At 33.8% G+C, this 17,549-nt stretch overlaps 1 protein-coding gene across 2 annotated transcripts in view; it reads right to left on the bottom strand.

The window, feature by feature from the left end:
• LOC132192053 (protein BREAST CANCER SUSCEPTIBILITY 2 homolog B) overlaps positions 1–6,577 on the bottom strand; it is a 7,650-nt gene extending 1,073 nt beyond the window's left edge. Inside the window, exons 1-17 of one of the 2 annotated variants that reach the window (XM_059607243.1) lie at positions 6,387–6,577; positions 6,177–6,311; positions 4,624–5,670; positions 4,415–4,539; positions 4,140–4,294; positions 3,674–3,796; positions 3,397–3,594; positions 3,232–3,313; positions 3,081–3,131; positions 2,909–2,984; positions 2,659–2,770; positions 2,501–2,572; positions 1,776–1,974; positions 1,516–1,698; positions 1,105–1,247; positions 965–1,027; positions 646–856 (exon numbers count right to left, since the gene is read on the bottom strand). In XM_059607243.1, the coding sequence (XP_059463226.1) occupies positions 646–856; positions 965–1,027; positions 1,105–1,247; positions 1,516–1,698; positions 1,776–1,974; positions 2,501–2,572; positions 2,659–2,770; positions 2,909–2,984; positions 3,081–3,131; positions 3,232–3,313; positions 3,397–3,594; positions 3,674–3,796; positions 4,140–4,294; positions 4,415–4,539; positions 4,624–5,670; positions 6,177–6,311; positions 6,387–6,537 (3,126 nt within the window). In that variant the 5' untranslated portion in view covers positions 6,538–6,577. Of the gene's footprint in view, positions 1–645; positions 857–964; positions 1,041–1,104; positions 1,248–1,515; positions 1,699–1,775; positions 1,975–2,500; positions 2,573–2,658; positions 2,771–2,908; positions 2,985–3,080; positions 3,132–3,231; positions 3,314–3,396; positions 3,595–3,673; positions 3,797–4,139; positions 4,295–4,414; positions 4,540–4,623; positions 5,671–6,176; positions 6,312–6,386 lie in introns of those variants that run through there. The other variant, XM_059607244.1, reaches the window with a different exon arrangement.
• Positions 6,578–17,549: the final 10,972 nt, after the last annotated feature.

The raw sequence follows: 17,549 nt of genomic DNA on the forward strand, positions 1-17,549 counted from the left end.
TTTTTTTTTTTTTTTTGTGGGGAGGATTGTGTTGGAGAACAAAGGGAAGAGGATATGCATCTTTGGATCTAAAGTGTATCATGCAGGAATCAACCATTTGTATGATTCTTTGATAAACTACAAAAATGGTATGTTGCTGCTATTTTTTGAAACAATTAAAAATCACCGAACTAACGTCTAAGCCCAACAATTCAAGGCAACAATAAAGAATCCGGGAAGCTTATACCAAGTAAAACATGAAAGCAGCAATTAGAAGTGCGAAAAAGGGCTACAACGTGTGTCTTCCATGTCCTGGGTAAGACGTTCTTCCAAAACAACGTATTATTGTGTCAGTATTTCAATAGATGGTAATCTAGAACTGGAGTTAATTGCCTTCTTATTTAGTTATCATATTGTGGATTGTCTCAGTTATGGAGCAATCAGTCATTTCATCCATTTAGTCATATTTAAAGGTGTATGATTTATGAAAACAAAGTTAAATTATTATGAAGATTGCATTTCCTTCCGTTGAATTGAATCAAATCTTCCCATGAGAGCTCTTATTCCCTCATATCTCGAAGTGATCTCTGATGAGTGATGATTGCCTCATTTGATAAAGATAAATGCCACTCTTGGAGGTGACTAAAAGGAACATGATATACTCACAGTGGATCCCGCAAGATTAGAGTTGATGGGTGCAAACGAACCATCATTAATGTATGGAGTGCAGAAGCGGATGGCAAGTAAAGAATTGGATAAGTCTTCTGACTGTGACTCGGAAATGGAGCCATCTGTCACAAACACCCACTGTTTCTTTTGGTGAGGAGCTGTAAAAACCTCCCCCACATGCACAACGACGGCAGCTATATCAAATTCGCTGAACAAGCCAAACAGTTAATGAGTTTACAACGTCTCTTTACTACTTGAAAGGAAAATGGAGGAAAAGCAAAAACGTCAGAACAGAAAGGATGAATTTGAAATTCACCTGGAAAGAGGAACTTCACCCAAATTTGACAATAAGACTGATTTGCGAGGATTGTGAAATGGCCTACAAAAGATATCTTTGAGCTAGATTCAATTAACATTCTTAATTTTTTGTAATAAGAAAGTTAAGTGGAGACTTACTTAAAGTGTTCAGTTGCTTGGGAAGATAAAGGCCGCCATTTGGTAGTGGATCCTCTTGCTTGCAAGTATAGGGTATCTGCATCAGAATTAAACGGCACAAGTCCAGCAATACCATAAGCCTGCCCCTCAACCAGCTCATGTTGCTGTCACAGTAGTAAGTAGATTAATTATAATGCTTATAAAACACACTACATAACATTCATGATAAGCATGCAGAGACGGTAACGAGAGAAAGAGAACACATTCATCATGTTGGCCTGGCAGGCGTGACTACACACATGTATGCATACGCATGGGGGTTGGGGGATTGAGGGTACAGGAGAGAGAAAAGAGGATAGGGGAGGAGGGGGAATGAGCAAACTAGATGCAAAGAAGGTGTCAAGGAAAACAGAACAACACCATTGGATTCACCTGCTTCTCTGTTGGGTTCCAGATTGTTATCAAGCCTTCCTTAGGGCTGTCCATTCCATGACAGATTTTCTTAGTTAATCCAACTATCCTCACCCTCATAAATGGGGTGACTTCTCTCTCACCTAAGCCAGCAGCTTCCAAAGCTTTCTCAATTGCTTTGTCCGTGTTTGCCTGCCTGGTTGCCTAAGTTCAAACTAGCCATAGTTAATGACCTCATTCTACATTTGGACTTTAAGTCAAGCAAAGCATCTAAAGCCCACCTCTAGTTTTGCTTGATAAGTGGTAAAAGATGTTAGTTGCTCCGGACTCATCTCTGCCATTAATACTTCAGGTTCTGCAGCTGTCTCAAGTATCTTTAAAATTTTTGCTCCTTCTTCACTATCATTGTCATCAAAATCATGTGAACCTTTTATGTCTCTTTGAAACTCGGAAATGATGCCTTCTACAACAGTAGCTCGCCTGCAGCCAAACAAAAATCATTAAACAAAAAAACTGCAACAAAGCCTTGTTGAATGTCTAAGGCCATTGCTGTAGAATTAGAGGTCCTTTTGCATCATTAACAGGAAAACCATCTCATAAACTGGCCATGTTTGGAATCACAGTATTTTCCATGGTTCCGTTTACAACTTACAAAAGAGAGATTTTAGCATGGCTACTTCATTAGTGTTCTGTATTCTCATCATATTGTATCCTACTTTTCAAGGATTATCACATCAATGTTTCTATATCGTATTGCACCCATATGCTATATACCTATCCATGATTCTAGCAAGAACAAGTATGATAGTATGCTTTACTGAACATGCATTGTTACTGAACATAAATCAATAAGGAAGGGAAGACTAAAGGACTACTGAAGTAGATAAATATTTAAAACTTCAAGTAGGCCACTGAAATCTACAAATGGATTGAGCACACAATCAATGAATGTTTTCGAGAAGTAAACAATATTAAAATTGGCTTGATATGGAAGAATAGAGGTCACCTTTGATTGTACAATTGCACCATTTTACTCTCCATCCTCTCTGATCTCACAATAGACCCTCCATTGCCTAACCTAGATGAAAGCAACAGGAATGATTTTTCATCATACAGAACAAGGTATGGATTGAAAAAAAAAATAAAAAAGAAATATCAAACTACCTCTCTTTATAGAGGACAGGGTATATCCGTCTGACTCCAACTAAGGTCCGGGGGACTGGACCCCCATTACACTTAATGCACCTAAATGCTAAAGGAGAACCAACACCTTTACCTGTGGAAATATATTCGAGGGCCATGCATTATAAGGCAAGAAGAAAAACTTGTATATATATCTTAAGGCCATATAAAACTGGAAAAAAAAAAAAAAAAAAAAAAAAAGAACCCTGTGGACAACACAAATAGTGCTTACAGAATCCCAGTCGATCAGCCCAATGAGCTCGATATGTCCCATTTCCATGCAATAGCAAACTAACTGTCCTTGACACCTGAAACCAAATAAAAACCTCAGACAAACCTCCAAAGACAGAAAGTAAACTTTTCGAACAATTCAAATTCAACAAAAAAATAAAACCAGTAAGAACCTCAAGGGGTGAAACAGGCCCAACCCAGCCACATAATCCTGCTCCCCAGATCTGCACAGGACAAAATAAACTGTAAGCAATAGACAATTCTAAAGGAAATGTTCTACTCAAAGAAGGGTAGAAAAAAAAATCCAAGAAATGAACATATTACCCGAAGTTTCTGTCCCACATACAGTTTTCCAGCAGCAAGGTGCTTCGACAGTGGTACATCCAAAACAGCATCCATTGCATACCTGTGAAACAAGATATTTCTACAGGCCAAAGAACTTTTAAATATAGTGTAAGCATCACAACATGTATCTAGGCATTTTCTTACCACCCGTCAGTTAGTTCAACTTTTGTTGTACTACTACATTCATCCCCAATTGCTGCCATGGAAGAAGTCTCAGTCTTTAGGTCACAATTTGAGCAAATAGCTGAAATGCATAGAACTATCATTGAAGAAGGTGATGCGTCCCCTTCCAGAATTCTCTTGATTGAAGAACGGTGGCCATGATTGACTTCTCTTTCATATCTATGTAAATGCATACAAATTGTTCTCATGGAAGTCTTATACACCTAGACTAAACATACAACTAATGATAATTAAATACCTATACTTCAATTCCTCGAGCACATTGGACACTGTCAAAAACTTTCCAGCAGCTTTAGTGGGATAGCTTCTCTCATAGCATGCTAGTTTCCAAACAATCCACTTGTAGTGATTTATGACCCACCTAGACAGATATTATGCAAAGTGCGAAACAAAGATCAGAGGCAGAGTACAATATTATCTAAATTGATAGAAAAGCATAAACAACCACACTGTTGAAAAGCCCTGAACCATAAACAGCACAGAAGTTCCTTAGTGTTCACAACAACCACATTGAAGGTGCTGCACAATCCAACCAATCCAATTACCAGATCAATCCTATTTAATAATTACATGGGCAGGCCAACTCTATGACAAGTTGATGATAGATTATGAAGCTAATATTGTAACTAAAGTTTGCATAGATCATACTGAGCATCTGTAAACCGAGAAGCAATGTAACTTTAAAAATATAGTAGAGAAATTACTCTTTTGAAGCATATTGCATGGATGCTCCAGACTGAGCCAATATGTGGAAAAAAGCTTCTGGTCCAATGCAATTTAAGCCAGACTCGTCATGAAACATGTACTTTTCTGCATTGGTTGATGTGATGCATCTGACCTGGTCTGACAAAAGCTCCAACTATATTCATTTGTGTTAGAACTGAATATATTCTAATAATTTGGATGTGTAAAATGGTGTCATTACCAAAAGAAAAAGAAACTTCTAGAGGGAAAACAACAGTACTGATAGTCTATTTACCGTATTCTGGTGTAATGGTGGTGCTTTAAAATATTCCTTGACATACATTCTTGGAATCTGAAACGGGTATCGTGAGGAAATTCTCTTTCTGCAACTTGAGTGTTCAGATGGTAGAGTAGATAAACCTGATGGAACATGTAGCTTACTTGAGGAAGCATTATAACCAACAAAAACACAAAGCTATTTCAAAAGACCTGCATGAATTTTACCATTAGGAACTAATGGAACATTCTTATTCAACGGAGTGGAGAATTTGGAACTGCGGGGCTTTTTGAACGGAGAAGCAGAACTCTTTCCAAGTATTCTCTTTACATTAGCTATTTGTCCGTTATTTTTGCAAACTGTGCCAATGGTATTTGAAATATCAACCAATGGTCTGGCTGGTGACCGTCCAAGTGGACTAATCCTTGAACTGACACCATTAGCCAAAGAACTTTTTGCTGCTGTATTAGGATCACCTTGCCTGTCGCTTAGACGCTTCTCTAGAGAAGATGCATTAGTATTTAACCTACAAACACTGTCATAATGAACAGCATCAAATTCTTTGATCAAGTTATTCCCTGAAATAATATGTTCTGACTTGACTGATAACTGCACTTGATTAGAAGATGATCGCAACGGGGTTACAAAACTTTTTGACGAATTTTTGTTGTTTGCCATTTCCTCGCAATAAAAGGGAGTGCAAGGATCATTTCCCTCATTTGACAAAATATCATTGAATCTGGCCTCTGAAAATGAAAAAAGTGAATCATCTGCATCCTCCTCATTCAAGAAAGTTCCCAACTCCGGGTCACCAAGAAGGCTCCTAGCACGCTTCAGTGCATCACTGGAGACAGATATAGATCTTCCACCTGCCGTGTGGAACTTGATTGGAGGTGGTTTGAGAGCTGAACTCTGCATTTCAGGTTGCATAACGTTTGGATTTGCCTGATTCTTCAATCTGCTTCCTGCTGAACCAGACATGGAAGTTAACAAAGGTCTCGAAACTGATGTACCATCCTTAATATCACAATTGCTCACACAGTCTCTCATTTCTGAATGGGATGGACTTTTCCATCCAAATGGTCCATTGGGATTATATGGCTTCACTGAATGTTGAAGACCTTGAAAAATACAATTATCATTATCTTCTTCCAATCCCAACAATGTTTTAGCTCTAACCAGACCATCTGAAGATATATTGACAGTTTTCCCAGAGCCCGTCTGGAAGAGAGAATTTGAGGAACCACATCCATTATCTCTAGCTAGCACTTGGCCTGCACAACATTCTATGAGGTAATAAAAGCTGTCTCCAAAAGACCAAGATAAGAATACTTGGTTTTATCAAATTATGAGACGATATATACATGTTCTACATCTAGTATTAATAAAACAACGCCGTTCTCTTTGATCACAAAGAAACTACATGAAGAAAGAACATAACATCGAGTTTCATATTCACTATTATTTTCGCTTTCAATAAGGGAAAAAATCAACTAATTTGAAGTCTTTAATACTTTTGGGGATGCAATCAATTAATGTCTTTCACTTTCTTAAGAACTACACAGCACAAAATGTTAGCCCCAATAGTTTCCTTCCCGTTACATCCCTCAGCTTTCTTGGTAAACAAACAGACTATAATTAAAGAAAAGAGTAACATAACCATCCAACTAATTATCAAGTTTATTATATATTACCATCACAATTGATACCACCAAGGACCTTGTTACATACTATATCCCAAAATCAGAGAAATTCCCCAAATTCTGAGGGCCGTGAGTACCTGTGTCGTCGCCGAGAACAGATAATGCCTTGGCTATCGAAGACTGCTTCACCGCAACCGATTTTCCCAACCCGGTTCGGAACATCGGAGAGCTCCCAACGCCTTCATCGCGATTTTCCAGAAGCTTCGAACACCCTGTGGCAAACCAAATCAAAATCCAGAGCACAAATTAAGCAACGAAAAACAAGCTTGAGAGAGAGAGAGAGATGCCTTGGAGAACAAGATCTGACATGGAAGGTAGACGAGAGCTGCCGTTCGGTGAATCAAAATGTTCGTCATCGGGATTGATTTGGAGGTCTCGGTCGTAGATTTCCCACCGGAAACTGTTGCCGGCGTCGGAGAATATCTGCCACGTCGACATTCTCCGGCGTCGGGTGGATTTTAGAATTGTAATTAGGACTTTCTGTGAAGAGAAACGGTGAAAGGCTGCTTTGGCTTTCTTTTGTTTTCAGCTAAAGAAACGTTTTTTTTTTTTTTATTATATTTCGAGAAGGCGGGAAAGGTAAAATTGATGGAGGGGGATTTGAATCCCTACAAATCATTATTAAAAATTATTAATAATCATGATTAAAAACTATATTAATTTTGAGATAGTTAAAAAAAAATAGTATATTGCATTACTTGGGTAAGCCTCATGCTCCACGCCATAAATTTGGACAATAATTGTAAGAAAATTTATATGAAATTCATTTAATTAGGTGATTGGACAATTCAAAATTTATTTGGATAAGTTTCATATGAACTCTCTCAAGATTGTTATTTAAATTACTAACTATAATATAAGCAAATTGCTTGAGATCTCAATCAATCGGAAGGACTCGTCAAGGTTCTCTCACAATCTCGTGCTCAATTTCAAGAATTCTAAAAATTCTCTATTACAAGAGATTTTGATATATTGGAGGACACATCAAATTGAGATCCTTTGAAATTAGACTGTCAAAATTCTATTGAAATTCAAGTATCCAAAAAAAGAGAGTTGTGTCTATTTGTGAGAAGCTCTAAGGTGTAGAGCTTCTGCAAGCGAGTTTTAAGAGAAAGATCCTCTCAATTTTAAATAAAATGGAGGAAATTCATTTAGTTGTTTTAAGATGGTATTTTTGTCAAAAAAAAAAAATAGTAAAATAGTAAAATTACCCCCCCTAAAAACAACTAACTAAATGAAATGGAGAAGATCCAAGTCCCAAGTTTTACAACTTCCTTTCTTAAGTTCAAACTTTAATAAAATTTAGAAGAGATTCTCATCCAATCACCAAGTGTGAGGGACCATAGGGGACACGATGCGGTCACAAGTACCAAATCTTTCTGGGGGCACTATGGGGCTGATGCAGGCCAAGATGTTATGGGCCGATGTACATGAAAACGGGCCGGTATATTAGATGAGCCTTGAGTTGGAGTAAGACTTTTTGGATATAATTGATATACGGTGGAAACTGCCCAATGACAAGTCATTTTCATTGTACCCTAACATAATTTACAACAATTCATACTCATAATAAGCAATTTTTTTAACATGAAATAAAAAATAGTAGGCACATTGCTTTGTCAGCCTTTTTTTTTTTTATTAAGTTATTTTTATATTTTTAAATCAAGAGTATAAATAAAAAAAAGATATCGATAATCGCATCCGCAACGGAAAAGATATTGGAATGCTAAGTAGGATTGAGAGACAACCTATTTTGTCGTATTATTGGTATAAAAATGTACGCTTCTATAAATTTTTCTAAAAAAATTATGAAGAAGGTCATATCTCAGGAAATTGCATTACATGGAATCCACAAAATCCCTATCTAAACTCGTCTTCCTTTCAATGCTATGTAGAGGTATGATTACATGTTTGTTATTTTTCTTTCTCTAATTCAAAGTTCAATATTCACGACTCATTTTTTCAATTTGGTTTTCTGTAGTTTTCAAAGAAGATACACACATGTAATCATCATTCCTTTGTAAATCAGAGGACGTCTGATCCGGTTTTGTCGTGCTGCGGACCCACCATAGCATCATGGTCACATTTACACAGGAACGTTATATACAGATATATAACACTAGATCTCCGCTCTGACTTTTTGACCTTCTGGCATGTTTGGTCGTCACCTGATTTGTTCGGTCAAGAAATGGAAAATAAATGTGAAGACTCTAAATTCCCCCCACTTCTTCCAAAATGTACACTAATATTATATATACCCCTGATTTGTTATGTATTTTTTTTATTAAAAAAAAAAAAAATGTCAGAAGTATATGCTTTTTACGCAAAAAATAAGTTTTTTTTTTTTTTTTAATAATATTAACAAAGAAGTAATTTTATTAAAAAAAAAAAATTATGTTTCTCTCATGCAAAAGACACATGACAAATTCCTTCAACCTAAAAATATTATGTTTCTCAAGTAATTCTAGGTGGCCTACTTGTGTCCCACTAAGAATGATGTAGCTATTAAAATCACAATTTGATCAAAATTCAATAATGATCAATCACAAGCTCAATGGTGATTTTAATAGCCACGCCATTTTTAGTAGAACACAAGTAGACCACCTAGAATTACTCATATTTCTCACATACCAAAAAACACGTGAAGTAATTAATTGATATATTGTGTTTTGGGAACAAAATGATCCTTATAATTAGCTATTTGAATTGGAAGCCTCCCCTTCTTCCCCTTCTCCCACATTGATTAGAAAAACCAAAAAAATAAAAAACAAATTGGCAGCCCCCATAAAGAGGGGGATATTAAGATCACTTGTCTCGAGCAGTTCGGAGACTAATTAAGATCTACTTATTCAAAGCAAGCGAACTCTACAACGGATTAGAATTCATAGTAATTAACTATAATTTGGGTAAATATTGTAAAATAGCTCATATAAGACGACTTATTTGCTCAAATAAGTAGCCGTACGGTCCAAAGTTATTTTGGCAAACCTCGGCTCCCATTAGCACCGATTTCCTCACCAAGACTGGCTCCAACCCTCTCTGGTTGATTAGTTAGGGCTCATTTGGGCCACACACTTGCCGTTCAATCTTTATGGTTAGGCAATTATGCACCCTAATCTTAATATATTGTATAAGTTCACCTTTCAAGTTTGTCCAACTCAAAACAAGAAGGTAAAACGTTTCTTTCATTCTATGCGCCTCTAGAGAAGTGAGACATGTGAAAAATTATATATATAGATATATATATGTGTATGCGATTGAACATGCAGAATATAATACAAGATATATATATATATATATATTCATGTTATATATGCCTTATAGTAGTTTACAAGTGTTTTGAATTTCTTAATAAGTAACTTCGCGCCTTTGAGACTTTAACACTAACAACTCTGGCTCAAGAAGGCTAATGTGTTACATTATCTCCCTACACGATTAAGTGATATATATATTAATATATATATATATACTTCGGAAACATAAGGTCATAACACATCAAATAAGTATATATATATCATGTTATATATGCCTTATAGTAGTTTACAAGTGTTTTGAATTTCTTAATAAGTAACTTTGCGCCTTTGAGACTTTAACACTAACAACTCTGGCTCAAGAAGGCTAATGTGTTACATTATCTCCCTACACGATTAAGTGATATATATATATATATATATATATATATATATATATATATATATATACTTCGGAAACATAAGGTCATAACACATCAAATAAGTGATCCAAGGGCGGAACTAAAATGTTTAGTTTGGGGGGCAAAATTTAAAAAGAAAAAAAAAATCTTAGAGGGTAAAAGTTAATTTTTAAAGGTATATTTATTTTTTTATTTTTTATTTTTTTTTGGGTCCAGTACCCTATTGGCTTGGGAGGGCTCGGTCCCCTCCAAACCAAGGGGTGGTTCCGCCCCTGAAGTGATCATAACATAACTTAATATGTCAAGTGACCGAGGCACTAACCAACATAACATAATACAATATAATATACTTTAGATGATTATGTATATGCTATGTTATATTATGGTATATTAAAATTGCTCTGGTATTTTATTTATTCTTGGTATAATTAGTGGTTATCTTATTATAAAAAGTGATAAAGTCTTCTGTTGTGGGATTTTTAGTGAGAGTTTAAGATATTTTGTCTTATTTATTTGGTAAATGAGTCTGGGAGGTGAACTACGAAATTAATTAATTTATCGCGACATTACAATCACCTCCCATGTTGAAGAAGCAGGTTGAGGCATTTAATACCACTTGATCCACGATAAGGAGAAGGAACATGGACGACGCCAAGCCGATAAGCTACCCCCTAAATAACCGTTACAAGTAACCCAACTAAAGGATTACATGTGGTAGGGAATACATAGGCACCCATGTGCTCGAATAGGTGAGCATAGGTATAACATGGAAGGTAAATCCCTTTACCATACAATTCACATGTCTACTAAATACAGATGGCTCCTTGATTCGAAGAGTCATTTTTTCTAAGAGCCTTACTAACTTAAGCATCATAGTTATTCTCCATTGACTAACCTATGAACCTTTATTGTCTAATATTTTGCAAGAGTATCATACGTGGGAATAACTCAGTGGATTTCAAATCTATCATACATATTATCAACGGATTTATATATCTCATACGCGTAGAATACATAACAAAATGATACAAAAAATATCAATTAATATAATTTTCATGTGGTTTTCTATGTATTAAGGGTCTAAACATACTATCTCAATTAATCATATAATGGTAATCATCCTAAGCATAAGAGAATGGAAATACTCCCCTTAAAAACTACATGTTTTCTTCACCATAACATTACAAGGTAGCTAGTTTCAAACTGGTTTTCAGCAACACGTACAATTATCACTAATATAGTCACTAATATCATTATAACCCATTGTTGCCATGATCGCAACCACCACTATTATCACTATCATCAGTAAAACTAAGTATCATTATTATCATAAAATAATTGTCACTATTTATCATTATCGTTGAATTATTATACCTCAACTTCTCAATCTCTAAATAGACTCATTCTAATAGTATAAATTCAAATCGGCATAATTGTACGTAAGTTATATGGATTTAATTTCATCACTTTGAAAGATTTTTAACTTATTTTATTTTATTTTATTTTTTAATCTAAACACGAAACAAAAGGAATTTTTAAATTTATACTCCTAATAAAATAAAATTCCATAGTCTACCTTGTAACAATGCCGCACTGATCATTTTTAAATACAAAACTCTTAAGGTATTGTTTAAAAGCACGTTTATGGATAAGAATTGACTAGATTTTGAGTAATCCGCCTTCTTGTTAGTGCAGGTAAACTTTATAAATTTTTTTTTAATATTTATTATTTAAATTGCAAAAAAAAAAGAAAAAAAAAAAAGCTAATGTACAGGCAAGCGTACAACGCGTCTAGGCCGTTAGATGGTCGGCTAAGTTTAATCCACGGACAGGAACTACCTACCAATTGTCTGTGACTTCTAGTGCGTCACGTTAGCCAGTAGGGCAGGCCCCCGTGGATTCAAAAAGTCAGTCCACAAATATCACGGCCAGGTAATAATACACTTTGACCAAAATGGCCTCTATGTACGGATACATGCACGAGGCACGTCGTAAAAAGTCTATCAATCAAAGGAAGTGAACCGTGGAGGAGGGGCATTTAGGGATGAATTTGCATCGCTAGTCCTGAGAGACTTTTCTCTGGGGCATGTACTTGTGGGGAGGAGAAAGAAAAAGAACGACTCAGAGCTCTGCAATTTCCGAGGCACCCCTCCGAGTCAGTGGAGAGCTGCTTCTTTTTTGTTTTTTTCTCAAGAGTCAAGGGGGGTTGTTTGGAAATTTCGAATCATTATTGATTACATTGGGATTTTCCTTTGAAATTAGCAACCACCTTCTTGAAATTCTCCCTTCAATTTACTTAAAAGGTAATTAAGGTAATTTGTTGTTCAAATTGTTTATAATTTGGTCAATAAACTTGTTAAGATATTTGGGTTTTTTTTTTTTTAGTAAGTGTTAAGATATTTGGGAGTCATTAGCTCATTTGCTATGGATTCATGATTCATCGCATTATGATAATTTTACTGGTTTTCTTAAACTGAAGATTTATTATTTATTTTATTGATTTTATTGCCCATCTTGATTCATTGTAGGAAAAAAAAAATCAATATTTAAGTGTTAGGTTTGCACAATTTCAATTTACTACTTTATAATTTTAATTTCAACAATCAAATCATTAGGTTTTTATCTTAATTTCAAATAGGTCATTTCATTGATATGTCATCCTATTAATTAATTGTATTTCATGTTTCGCATTTGATACATGACAATCGCACATTCTACATAGCATATTTATTTTGAATTACAAATATATTTTAAATGACAAAAATAATAGTACTTTTTTAAAAAGAGTGAGCCAATTGGCCACTCCTAATTGGAAAAAGGGGCAGGGGTTCACCCTTAACTATATGAGGAGCGGTGGCACCTCTTCGATAAAGGATAACCTCCTCGCATAGAATAGAATGATAGCTGCCCTTCTTTGTGAAGGCCCCTCACATGTATAAGGTTGATTGTCTCTAGCTCTCTTTGTGAATGATAGCCTCTCCTCACGAAAAGGTGGTTGGCCACTCTTTCTTTTCTTTTTTCTTTTTCTTTTTTTTTTTAAATTTATAATTTAAAATAAATGTATTACGTAGAACTTACCATTATGACGAGTCGAACAAAAAATAAAAACATAGTATCAATTTATTAGTAGTTAATTCATTGGACAACAAATTGATGAAAAGATTATCTAAAACCAAATAAAACCTAAGAATGTAATTGTTGAAAGAGGGACAAGTTTGTGTGGCAAGGAGTCTTACCAGAAATGGTCTTCTGGAACCAACACTGGCTGAAGCAATTGCAACTTTTCATGGGGCATCTCCCTTTCAAGTTCTGCTAGTTCAGCATATTTTTTTAAAAAGTGATTCTTAGTGGTTATTGATGCTTTAGTCTCTACTGACCGCAATGAGAGTAAGTTTGGGCATATTGTGGATGATACAAAAATAATACTTTAATTCTTTCTCTCAATGGACATGTGGACATGTGGACATGTGGGTAGAGATGCAAATAGAGTTGCCCATTACTTAGCTAAGGAGGCAACAAAATATGTCATGGATAGAACTTGGTGGAATGAACTCTCGGGTTATATCAATGATATTGTAAGACTTGAGCAATCTGTTCAATCTTGATTTCTTTGTTTAATGAGAAGTTCTGAAGTATTATTTTCAAAAAAATAAAAAAAGTAATTGTTAAAAGACAAAAATCAGGGACTAAATTAAAACCGCTCGAAAACATAGGTTGTACATTTAATTTTTCCTTTCAATTTTTTTGAAACGAAGTATTTTTTTTTTTTCTTTCATTATATAAAGTAATGATTGTCGTGAATTGGTTCCTTGAATGAAATATTCTGACAGAACATCATGTTTGGTGCATTAAAATTGGGCAAGATTAGAAAACATTAAACATGTTTGGTCAAGATTATATGATCTATGATCGGTATCTATAATGTTTATAGTGATAAAATAAAATGGTCATGATGGGAGTGTTTTTTCTTTATATGGTGCTTGACTCTCTTTTTAACCACACTTACCCTAATTCCCGGAGAGTCGATGAGATAGGAATGAGGTCCCCATTAATTAACTATTGTGATATCAAACGTGTAAAATGTTATATATATATATATGCTACTCAAAAGGTACAAAGTAAGAAAAATAAAAAAAAGGAAGACTCCTCCATGCACAAACAAATTTTGAAAACAAACCATCAATTTGCCAAATTATAGTGCTCCGTTTGTTAATACTTTTTAGAAGGTAATTTATATATTTTTGTTTGAAAGAATGTTCTAATGCAACGTAAAATGAAAGTAGTTTCAAGAGTTTTGCAAGTAATTTGTGTTATGGATTATTTGTTAATGTTTTTACTTTAAAAAGAAAAAAAAATGTTATCAAATAAAGTCATATTTTTTTCAAATTTACTTATCAATTCATGTGAATACGTCAATTATTAAACAATTAAATTCAATTATGGTAAACAATATAATTGTCATGTAAACTACTCCGTCAATTTATATAAAAATATATATACTTTTCCTTATAATTAAAGCAGCAAAACCCTGAAATTGGAATCCTACTATAAACAAGAACCATCATTTTATCAACAAAAAAAATGAAAAAAGGACCATCATTTTTTTCTATTTTTAAAACTCTCTATTAGGAATGTGTCACAGTCTACTACAGATCTGACCAAAGTTGTCGACAATGGTTTAAATATGGGTCCGCTAATATGGTAATGATGGACCTTTTTTTCCTTATATGGGCATGGTAATGATGGGAATGTACGAGAATTAAAAGTCTATTTGGTGGATGTCATTATCATAATTCATAAATATAAATTAATTCCTAATTTTGATGAATTCTCAGGTTCACAGTTCACACCAAGCAATCGGAAAAAAAAAAAAAAAAAAAGAAAAGAAAAGTTTTTTATTCTAATATCTAGAGTATTATATATATTTTTATTATAAATTCTTCTTACATTAATGTATAAATTTAATATTTTAATGAATAACGTGATAAGTAATGTGTGGATTGATATATCAATTTGTAAAGAGCTTATAGTAAAAACTATAATATACCTAACTTATTGTTTATAACACTTTCACCTTCATTGAGGTGCTAGTGGTTTGTCTATAATGAGTTAACATCTCTAAGCTTGTTTTTAGCTTCTTTTATAAGATAATTTAGCTTTATGTCTGTCCTGTAATTTTCTTTTTATTTTATGAACGCCAGTTTGTTAAAAATAATAATAATAATTTCAAATCTCTAGTGGAATCTTGCATCCAATTTAATAGTGCCAAGGAGAGTTTAACATTTATACATATTGAGGCAATTTTGGTATCTCTAATGAATTGTAATAGCTCATGTGTTCTTCTGTTTTCCCTTAGGATAAAGGTGGTAGATTTATTTGTTTTTTCATTAGAAGTGTAAGAATAGTTCTTAGGACAACAAACTCTTTTATTATATTACAAAAAATAATAAATAAAATAATTTTATTGATTAAAGTTCAATAATGTTCTAATTAATAAGAGAATTCATGATAAGTGAAATGCAAATGACCTATCATAGATATGCTTTTTTTTAAAAAAAAAAATTGAAGTGGTTAAGATACACCATGTACAATATTAATCATTAACCCAAAGATTAATGAGAAAAAGAGAAGTAATCATGAAGCAAAAGAATGGTAGAGTTTCTTAAACCATCAAATAGAATGAGGCCAAAAAGATTGGGTTGGGGGCCAGAGGACCTCTCCACTCCATTTGAACTGAAGAGGAGTCGGTCCTCTAAAATTAGAGGGTAAAATTGTCAAAAAAAAATATATATATATATATAAAATAACAAGTTTGCCCTCTAATTTTAGAGGACAGGTGGAATGCATTTACTTTCCTCTAATTACCACTCTATATATATTTACAATGTTTCCTCAATATTTCAATTTTTTCAATGTACTCAATTTACTATTGAGATTGCAATCTCTTTCTTTCGCAATTTAAAATGATAAAAGTACCTCAAATCTACATTTTCATAAATTTTTGTTTGAATATTTTTCATTTTTGTTATTTTAAGTGTTTTTATTATTTTCGAGAAAGAAAACATTGCAACTCTAATAATAGCTAGCTTGTAGGATGTATTACAACACCAATGGTAAATTGAGGGAACATTATAATGTAGTTAAATGGGGTAAATGTAATTTTTTTAAAAAATAAAAAATAAAAAATAAAAAAGAAGAAGCTTGGACAAAGATGTAATATTGAAAAGGAATATGGTCCCTTGTGAGCAGAATACATGCATACGTAGAATTGGAGTGTATAGTAAACGTAGTCGGCAAGGGCATTAAAAAGACAGACAGCATACACAGAAATGCACGTAAAAAAACAAACGCACCCACCCACCACCCACCCCGCTCGCACAGTCGCACTCACATAATCACATTGTCAAATCAGGAAGCATTTATAGTCAAGCTTTCCATGGCTACAGGAAAGATCCCCCTCCATGTTTCTCTAATTGTCTGCATTTACCCACGTTCTCTTCTCTTGCTTCTATAAATACCACTTCTCTTCCCAACCCCTCTACTCCACCATTTCCACAGAGCTCCTTCAAGGCTCCCTCCGAATTAAGGGCTTCCACAAGTATGGAAGAGTCTGTTAAGCTCAGGAGGGATAGCGCCATGGACGTACGGCCTTGGCTATTGGCTATTCTTGATGGGTTTTGATTCTTCTGTTCTGTAGCGCTATCCATCCTGAGTTTCACTGGTTCTTCTTGCTCGATCGATCTCTCTCTCTCTCTGATCTCCCACTGCTGCAGTTTCACCTAAGAAAACCAAGAATGTTCTTCATGTGGGTATGCAATGTTACTCCATTCACATCACATCCCCATTATTTTCGTGTTTTAATGTACGACATGCCTTTGTGTTTTTGGGAAGTAATTAATGTTGTTAATTTTTTCGTTTTTCTTTGTAAAAAATAAAAAAAATTTCTTACAAATTAGATTGCGGAGATTGAGGTTTTTTAAAAAATAACATATTATTCTCACATATTTTTTTAATAATATTAATAAATAAAAAGTGATTCTCGTGAAGTGAAATCAATTTATAGAAGTGACATATATCAATTGCATAAAATATCTTATTTAGAAATTGGTTTATATGAATTTTTTGCAAATAAATTTGTAAGAAATTTGTGGAATTGTAGGAACTCCAACAAGAGAAGAAGTGGTATATTGGAGTTGTCTTGAGTCTCTAGACGAAGTGAAATATGGGTTCTTTTTGCTTGAAATCATTAAATTGCTTATCTTTATTTCCCATGTTCTATGTTGATGATGATAATGGTAATATTAGTAGCATAATGGTGATGTATCTAACGGCATAAATAATTTTGCTTTATTAGTTTGTCAACATATTTATAATGTTGCATTATTTATACTATTAAATTATAACCATGAAATGAAATGAAATGATTGCTCTCCATTTCACTTAATGGGGAGAATGCTATTCGTCTATTCCCATTTGAGTGGGAGGAAACTTATCCTACTGATTTTCATGGGAACATATATAAAAAATTATATGATTGGCTGAAAATGAATGTGAGAACAGTATTTTCTAATGTTAAATGTTAGTTTCTTAGATTGAATTGATTTTTTTCGGAAAAAAAAAAAAAATCTCAATTTTAATATATTATGGACATATACCCTTTGCTTTTGAGCATATAATCCATTCTCCATATACTAAGTGAAATACAATGAATTGATTATAAATATTCGAAAAAATGCTTTTTGTGGGAAGTTTTTTTCTTTGTAAAAAAGAATAAATAAATAAAAAACTCCAAACATAA

The sequence above is a fragment of the Corylus avellana genome, chromosome ca9 (assembly GCF_901000735.1).
Source record: "Corylus avellana chromosome ca9, CavTom2PMs-1.0".
Classification (NCBI taxonomy): Eukaryota; Viridiplantae; Streptophyta; class Magnoliopsida; order Fagales; family Betulaceae; genus Corylus; species Corylus avellana.